This window comes from Trachemys scripta, unplaced genomic scaffold, assembly GCF_013100865.1.
Source record: "Trachemys scripta elegans isolate TJP31775 unplaced genomic scaffold, CAS_Tse_1.0 scaffold_55, whole genome shotgun sequence".
In the NCBI taxonomy this organism is placed as follows: domain Eukaryota; kingdom Metazoa; phylum Chordata; order Testudines; family Emydidae; genus Trachemys; species Trachemys scripta.
Genome location: NW_023260541.1, coordinates 48,811 through 57,701, shown reverse-complemented (window position 1 = coordinate 57,701; position 8,891 = coordinate 48,811). Strand labels below are relative to the sequence as shown.

Genomic DNA, 8,891 nt, shown 5'->3' with positions numbered 1-8,891 from the left:
AAGGAAAGTCTCCCATCCCACACACAGTCCCAGTAAAACTCCCCTGCAACATTCCCAGGTCAATACTCCCCACTGCCTGCTGCATCACAGTGACCTCTCCCAAGTCCCCACAGAGACATAGAGAAGCTGAGAGCTGCAGGATGCTTGGGAAGGCTGAGGGGCCCACGGTTTCCTGGGTTTTGCAGGGACCTCTGCTTGCTTTGGCTGTTCTAGATTTCGCCTGCAGATTAGAGACAACATATGATGAACGCAGGAAGAGATGAGACATCGTCCACTTCCTGTAGCTGGAGCCACCAGCTGAGTTCCTCATTTGGGGCTTGGTTGAGTTGGGCTTCGGGGTGTTGGTGGCAGCACTGAGGGGCCCCTGGCTGCCCCCATCATGGCATCTGCTCTCGATGTCCTCTTCCTCAGTGAGTATCGAATAAAGAAAGGGTATGTGCCCATGGGGGGAGCATCTGAGGCCAGGGCCTGTGCCCATGGGGGGATCTGAGACCAGGGCGTGTGCCCATGGGGGGGTGGGATCTGAGACCAGGGCCTGTGCCCATGGGGGGGATCTGAGACCAGGGTGTGTGCCCATGGGGGGGATCTGAGACCAGGGCGTGTGTCCATGGGGGGAAGTGGGGGTTGAGACCAGGGTGTAGGATCCAGTTGCTCTGGGATCTGGTCACTAACGAGCCGTCTCCCCTCCAGGCTGCTGGCTGGCCGGGCACAGCGGGGTGTGGGGAGGTGAGTATCAGTTTGTGGGGAGGACGGTAACATCAAGGATGGGGGAGGGGATAAGTGGGATGGAGAAAAGAGGAACTGAGCCCTGAACCTTCCCCAAACCTCAACCCAAACTCCCCTGTGAGCACAGACCCGGCCCCGTTCTTCTGTGAACCTCCCCTGTCCCGGCCCCACTAGGGAATAACTAGGAGCTGACTCTGGCTCGTGGGGTCTGATGAAGCAGACGGGAACCATCCTCTAGTTTAATGTCCTGCCCCCACCCCCCCACCCCCAGGCTGTGAGGAATGAGCGGGGGCAGCATGTGGATTTATTTCAGCTCATACAAACGTTAACAGGGCCCATCCATGGGCTCTAGATCCCCTCGGGGAACCGAAATGTTCATGGTCAGTGCAGCCGCAGACAGAACCCCCAGATCCTCCCCTGCCCCGAAATCGACCCCAACACCTCCCTCCCCTGCACTCACAGCCCCACCCCCCGATCCCATGGCCTGGGGAAAGGTGGGTCTTGTGAGATTCCTACCAGTCACAGCCTCTATTTCCAACCCCGGGATGGGGGGCAGAGCTGCAGGGGCCCACTGGTTAGGCTCCCTGGCTGGCCTCAGGTGGGGCCCAGGGGGCAGTGGATCTCTCATTCAGCTGGGTCCTGAGCTACGTCTGGTTGAACCCCCTGCCCCCAAACCCCATGGGCCGCAGTGCCAACCCCGGTAGGGAACAGACTCCCAGAGAGGCTGAATGACGGATGGACAGAATTGGGGCGGGGGGAAGTGGGGAGCTGTGTCTCCCCTGTTTAACTCCTGTCTCTTGTTGAGAGCAGGGCAAGAATACCCCAAACCCACCATCTGGGTGAGCCCCAGCAGCGTGGTGGCGCTCGGGGGAAACGTCACCATCCGCTGTGAGGGTTTGTACTCGGGCATGGAGTTCTTTCTGCGTAAAATTGGACACCCGAACCCGCAGAGGCAGCCGGTGCCTGATGGGACCGTGGCTGAATTTCCCATCGCCAATGTCAGCCGGGAAGATGGAGGGAGCTACACCTGCGACTATCGCTCCATAACGGATCAGAATCGCACATCGCATCCCAGCGACCCCGTCAAGATCATTGTAGGAGGTGAGGGGCCTGGCTCAGTGCCCGGGCTCCCAGCCCCACACGCAGCCAGACCCACAGCGGGTCTCTGCACCGATGGGACACTCAGAGCCAGGCTCTGCCCTGATCCCTGGGCCCAGCAGAGGGGACGCCAGGCCGGGGAGCGGGGACAGAGTCACTTGGGGGTTCCCCAGCCATGGGGGAGAAGCAGCCGCTGGAGATTTGGGGCAGAGGAAGGCTGGGGGCTGGGGCTGGGGGCTGGGGTTGCTCTGGCCTAGCACAGGGCTGGGGTCACCCTGGCCAACCAGTGCAGCTGGAGCTGCTCAGCATCGCACGGCTGGAACTGGAGTCGGTTGGCTGGCAGGGCCTGACCTGGGCCTGGGGCTGTGCCGGGGGTCCTCTGGAGGTGGGGGTGGGGGGCTGGCTTGGGATTCTGGCCAGCCGGGGTTTATTTGGCCAGGGGAGGGGGTGGCGAGGGGCACTCAGGGCTCCTGCCATGGGAAGTGGGGCTTTGTGCATCACGGTGGAGTTGCAGGGCTAGCCTCCCGGAAAGGGGGGTCCACCCACCGCCCATGGGGGATGGAGTCACTGGGGGGAGCAGCAGCCACTGGAGATTGAGGGAGGGGGGATCCCTGTCCCCAGGGGAGCTACAGAGCAGGGGACCTTTCCCAGGGGGATTCTCCCCATCTCGGGGGATGCAGAGGGCTCGGGGCCGAGGGGCTTGTCAGCTGGCTCTGGCCCCTCCCCACTCCCCTGGAAACCCAGTACTCAGTCGGGAGCTGTGCTGGGGAGGGGAAGGTGGCTGGGTCGTCGTGTCGGCTCCTCCCCCGCCTGGGGCCTGCGTCTCACGGCCTGTCTGCTTCCCACTGCAGAGCCCAGCTACCCCAAACCCAACATCTCCCTGAGCTCCAGCGGGGGGGTCTCCCCAGGGGGAGCCGTGAGCGTCTGGTGTCGGGGGCAGCCCCGGGGCGTGAGGTTCGTGCTGAATAAAGAGGGACGCCATTTCCAGCCTGTGGATTCGGACGACAATGAGGCTGTGTTTCCCATCAGCAACATGCACCGGGAGGACGGGGGGAGCTACAGCTGCTCCTATCACAGCAGATCGGAGCCACACGCCGTGTCGTACCCCAGCGACCCCGTGGAGCTGGTGCTGAGAGGTGAATGGCCTGGCTTGGTGTTCCCGTTCCCAGCCCCAGCCCCACCCCCAGCCAGACCCTCACAGGGGCTCGGTGCCAATGGGACGCTCAGAGCAAGGCTCTGCCCTGAGCCCTGACCCAGCAGAAGGGACGCCTGGCGGGGGAGCGGGGACAGAGTCACTTGGGGGGTTCCCCAGCCAGGGGGGAGCAGCAGCCCTGGAGGCGACTTTAACGCTGTCCCCTGTTTGTATGAACCGTGAGTCGCTATTTAATCCCGTGATCCCATCCCCTCTGTTCTCCAGTACCAGCCCCAGGTAGTGCCTCGGCCCGGGCTGAATGAGGCAGGGGCTGCAGGAGAAGCAGTGACTTGGTGGACACGGCGCTGGGCTGGGACCCAGGAGATCTGGCCCAGCTCCTGGTGCAGCCACAGACTCTGTGTGATGGGAGCACGTCGCGGTTTTCAAAAGTGTCCTTCATTGCGGGGGGGCCTCAATCTTCAGGGTTCTCAGGCTGAGCGCCCACAAACCGAGACGCCCACAGTTAGCAGAGACCTCTGCAAACGCTGACCTCAATCGCGCTGGATCCCTTGTGTTGCAGGAGCATATAGGGCCCCCGCCATGATCAGGGCCCTGTTGTGCCAGGCGCTGCATAAACACAGAGTGAAGAGACAGTCCCTTCCCCTGGGAGCTCACTGAGGAAAGTGACTATGTCTGTGTCTCAGTTTCCCACTATGTAGAATGGGAGGCTGACTCCCTTCTTGTGTGTGGCTTGGGCTCTGTGGTGCTGGTGCTGCCGGGCACCAGAGACCAGCCCGTGAGTCGCTCTGTGCTCGGGGGGCTGGATGCAGTGAATGAGGCAGGGGCCACACATGGGCACATGAGGATTCCAAGAAGTAAGGAGCTGGGGCTCGGTGTCTGTGGGGCTGGGAGCCCAGCTCGCAGGGCCGGGATTGTGGGTGGGGGGAACTCTGGGATCTGGGAGAGAATCTCTGCCTGGGGGTCCCAGGATCTGCCCAGGGAGGTGGCCGGCCAGGGAATCTGGGGCTGGGTGGGTTTCCGGGTCTGGATCTCTCAGCCTGTCTCCTGTGCGCAGATCCCAGCTTACCCAGACCCTCCATCTCGCTGAGCCCCACTGGGGTCACCGCCCCAGGGGCAGACGTCACCATCCGGTGTCAGGGGCAGCGCCGGGATGTGAGGTTCTTCCTGCACAAGGCTGGAGACCTGAACCCGCAGCGACGCGTGGCCTCTGATGAGGACTGGGCCGAGTTCCTCATCACCACCGTGGGCCGGCAGCAGGGAGGGAGCTACAACTGCAGCTACCGGCCCCAATCAGAGCCCTTCGTCTCCTCACAGCCCAGCGACCCTGTGCAGCTGGTGGTAGCAGGTGAGGGGCCCGGCTTCACTCCCCGCTCCCAGCCCCACATCCAGCCAGACCCTCGCGGGGGGCTCCATTCTGTTAGGACGCTCAGAGCCAGGCTCTGCCCAGTGGGAGCTACAGCTGCTGCTATCACAGCAGATCGGAGCCATTCGCTGTGTCGTACCCCAGCGACCCCATGAAGCTAATGGTGGGAGGTGAGGGGCCCAGCTCAGCGTCCCCGTTCCCAGCCCCACCCCCAGCAAGACCCTCACGGGGGCTCGGTGCCAATGGGACACTCAGAGCCAGGCTCTGCCCTGAGCCCTAACCCCGCAGAGCGGACGTCCAGCTGGGGAGTGAGGACGGAGTCACTGGGGGGTTCCCCAGCCAGGGGGGAGCAGCAGCCCCTGATGCGACTTTACCGCTGTCCCCTGTTTGTATGAACCGTGAATTGCTATTAAATCCTGTGATCCCATCCCCTCTGTTCTCCAGTGCCCGCCCTAGGCAGTGCCCCGGCCCGGGCTGAATGAGGCAGGGGCTGCAGGAGAAGCAGTGGCTTGGTGGACACGGTGCTGGGCTGGGACCCAGGAGATCTGGCCCAGTTCCTGGCGCAGCCACAGACTCTGTGTGATGGGAGCACGTCGCGGTTTTCAAAAGTGTCCTTCATTGTTGATGGCCTCAATCTTCAGGGTTCTCAGGCTGAGCGCCCACAAGCTGAGATCCCCACAGTTAGCAGAGACCTCTGCAAACACTGGCCTCAATAGCGCTGGATCCCTTGTGTTGCGGGTGCATGTAGGGCCCCCGCCATGAGCAGGGCCCTGTTATGCCAGGTGCTGCATAAACACAGAGTAAAGAGACAGTCCCTTCCCCTGGGAGCTCACTGAGGAATGTGGATATGTCTGTGCCTCAGTTTCCCGCTATGTAGAATGGGAAGCTGACTCCCTTCTTGTGTGTGGCTCGGGGCCTGGTGCTGGGCGGTGTCGGGCACCAGAGACCAGCCCGTGAGTCGCTCTGTGCTCGGGGGGCTGGATGCAGTGAATGAGGCAGGGGCCACACATGGGCATATGAAGATCCCAAGCACTAGGGAGCTGCCACTCGGTGTCTGTGGGGCTGGAAGCCCAGCTCGCAGGGCCGGGATTCTGGGTGAGGGGAACTCTAGGATCTGGGAGTGAATCTCTGCCTGGGGGCCCCATGATCTGCCCATGGCTGCGGCCGGCCGGGGAGGCCGGGGCTGGGTGGGTGACCGGGTCTGGCTCTCACAGCCTGTCTCCTGTGCGCAGATCCCAGCTTACCCAGACCCTCCATCTCTCTGAGCCCCACTGGGGTCACCGCCCCAGGGGCAGACGTCACCATCCGGTGTCAGGGGCAGCGCCGGAACGTGACGTTCTTCCTGCACAAAGCTGGAGACCTGAACCTGCAGCGACAAATGGACCCTGCTGGGGACGGGGCCGAGTTCCGCATCCCCACCATGGGCCAGCAGCACCGAGGGAACTACAGCTGCAGCTACCGGCTCCAATCAGAGCCCTTCATCTCCTCGCAGCCCAGCGACCCCGTGCAGCTGGTGGAAGCAGGTAAGGGGCCCGGCTCAGCGTCCCCGCTCCCAGCCCCACACCCAGCCAGTCCCTTGCTGGGGGCTCCATGCTGCTGGACGCTCAGAGCCAGGCTCTGCCCTAAGCCCTGGGCCCAGCAGAGGGGTCGCCCGGCCGGGGATCGGGGACGACGTGAGTGGCAGGTCTAATAGGCCAGGGAAAGCTCTGCCTTCCCTGGCTGGAGCCACTGCTGAGGGACGCTGGGCTGTGGTTGGCCAGCTGGTCGGGGCCTGGGGCTGGCTGGCTAGGTGCTAGGGGCTGCTCTGGCCTAGCACAGGCCTGGGGTCACCCGGGCCGGCTGGCTCCGCTGGGCTGCCTGGCATCACATGACTGGGGCCCAGGTTGTTGGCTGACTGTGGCAGACCTGGGACTGGGGCTGTGCTGGGGGTCCTTTGGCGGCAGGGGTGGGGGTTTTCTGGCATGGGGAGGGGGTAGTGAGGGGCACTCAGGGCTCCTGCCACTAGAACCGGGGCCTTGTGCGGGGGGGGGGCAGTTGCAGGGCTAGCCTCCTGGAAATGGGGGTCCACCCACCGCCCATGGGGGATGGAGTCACTGGGGGGGGGCGGAGGCCGCGGGGGTTTCCAGGCGGGGGGGGGGGGGGATCCCTGGCTCCAGGGGAAGCTGCGGAGCAGGGGGCCTTTCCCAGGGGGATCCTCCCCATCTCCGGGGACACACAGAGCTTTTGGGGCCTCGGGGCTGCTCAGCCGGCCCCTCCCCACTCCCCTGGATCCCCAGCACTCAATGGGGAGCTGTGCTGGGTGGGGGCCGGTGGCTGGGTCGCCGTGTTGGCCCCTCCCCACCCAGGGTCTGTGTCTCACGGCCTGTCTCCTTCTGCTCCCAGAGCCCACTCTGCCCAAACCCATCATCAGCCCCAGCGGGGAGGTCTCCCTGGGAGGAGATGTGTCCATCTGGTGTGGGGGGCAGGGCCAGGGCATGCGGATCGTGCTGAATAAAGGGGGATGCCATGTTGCACACGTGGATTCGGAGAAGTCGGAGTTTCTGTTTCCCATCAAAAACGTGCGCCGGGAGCAGAGCGGGAACTATAGCTGCTCCCATCACAGCAGGTCGGAGCCGTTCGTCAGGTGGAGCGAGTCTGTGGAGCTGGTGGTGAGAGGTGAGGGGCCCGTCTCGCGTCCCTGTTCCCAGCTCCACCCCCAGCCAGACCCTCACAGGGGCTTGGTGCCAATGGGACACTCAGAGCCAGGCTCTGCCCTGAGCACTGATCCTGCAGAGGGGACGCCCGGCTGGGGAGTGGGGACGGAGTCACTGGGGGGTTCCCCAGCCAGGGGGCAGCAGCAGCCCTGGAAACTACTTTCACGCTGTCCCCAGTTTGTATGAACAGTGAGTCGCTATTTAATCCTGTGATCCCATCCCCTCTGCTCTCTAGTGCCTGCCCCAGGCAGTGCCCTGGCCCGGGCTGAATGAGGCAAGGGCTGCAGGAGAAGCGGAGCCTTGGTGGACACGGTGCTGGGCTGGGACCCAGGAGATCTGGCCCAGTTCCTGGTGCAGCCACAGACTCTGTGTGATGGGATCTCGTCGCGGTTTTCAAAAGTGTCCTTCATTGTGGGGGGGGGCCTCAATCTTCAGGGTTCTCAGGCCGAGCGCCCACAAGCCGAGATGCCCACAGTTAGCGGAGACCTCTGCAAATGCTGGCCTCAATAGCGCTGGATCCCTTGTGTTGGGGGAGCATGTAGGGCCCCCATCATAATCAGGGCCCTGTTGTGCCAGGCGCTGCATAAACACAGAGTGAAGAGACAGTCCCTGCCCCTGGGAGCTCACTGAGGAAAGTGACTGTGTCTGTGCCTCAGTTTCCCACTATGTAGAATGGGAGGCTGACTCCCTTCTTGTGTGCGGCTCGCGGCCTGTGGTGCTGGGTGGTGCTGGGCACCAGAGACCAGCCAGTGAGTCGCTCTGTGCTTGGGGGCTGGATGCAGTGAATGAGGCAGGGGCCACACGTGGACATATGAAGATCACAAGAACTAGGGATGTTCCTCCTCTAAAATAGGGACAACTGCGCCCAGACCTGCTTTGCAATGACTCCAGGTGTGAATGGCACCTGGCTGGGGCAGGGACCATCTCTTGGCCTTCCTCTGTTACAGGAAAACCCAAGGAAGTGAGTGCCCCACCCAGCGAGGGACGGGTTAAGGCCGCCGCTAAGCCGAGCTGTAAAGGGGTCATAGCTTGGATGGGAGACAGGGAAGGAAACCCAGGGGCTGGGGCAGAGTCCCAGCAGGGGGCACACTCCCCTGGCAGTGAGATCTGGTCCCAAAGCCCCTGGGCAGCACTAGGGGGCGCTGGGCTGCAGGGGGTGGGGCAGGGGGCTCGGTAGGAGCCACTGTGCTGCCGGGGGCGGGAACCTGTCTCTAGGGTATCCAGGCTCAGCAGCTGGAGGGGGCGGGGCTCCCCGTGGCAGAGTGTGGGGGGCAGGGATTCTGTCCTGGCTCCCCGCCCCGTCCCGGCTGCCCTGTAGGGCAGAGGGGCAGGGCTGATACATGGGGATCAGGGTCGACTCATGCACAAATCTGCTTCATGTCTTTGCAGGGTAAGGACCAGCCCCGAGACAGAGCAGATGAGACCCCAGCTCTGCTTCCCACACCGATCTACCTGCCCTAGGATTCAGGACTCCTGGGTTCTCTCCCCGGCTCGGGATGGGAAGTGGTGTCCAGTGGTTACACCAGGGGGGCGAGGAGGTTTTAATGTTGTACTTTTTAGTTATTTTCCTAATGATAGGTTGATTCTCATTAGTTGATAACCATTAAAAATGTTGATTTGCAACTCAATATAGTCTTTACACTAAATCTGATGGCAAACTATATCTATCCATGTTGATTGAAGCAGTTATATGGAGTCATTTACATTTCTTCAGTCTAATTTTTACATTTTGATTATGTTGGAAAATGGCAAATGATACATTTATTTCCTAGATTATGATGATTTTTTTACTTCTGATTTGTCCAAGCTCTGGTGGATGGAAATTCAAATGCACTCAAAAATGCACAGAAACAGCATT

At 62.2% G+C, this 8,891-nt stretch overlaps 1 protein-coding gene across 1 annotated transcript; it reads left to right on the top strand.

The window, feature by feature from the left end:
- Window positions 1-379: 379 nt before the first annotated feature.
- Window positions 380-8,680, top strand: LOC117870600 (immunoglobulin superfamily member 1-like). The gene is made up of 6 exons (XM_034757802.1): window positions 380-432; window positions 1,532-1,827; window positions 2,505-2,960; window positions 4,032-4,322; window positions 5,573-5,863; window positions 8,423-8,680. Exons 1-6 carry the CDS (start codon window positions 380-382, stop codon window positions 8,425-8,427), a joined length of 1,392 nt encoding a protein of 463 aa, XP_034613693.1. The 3' UTR covers window positions 8,428-8,680.
- The last annotated feature ends 211 nt before the right edge of the window (window positions 8,681-8,891 follow it).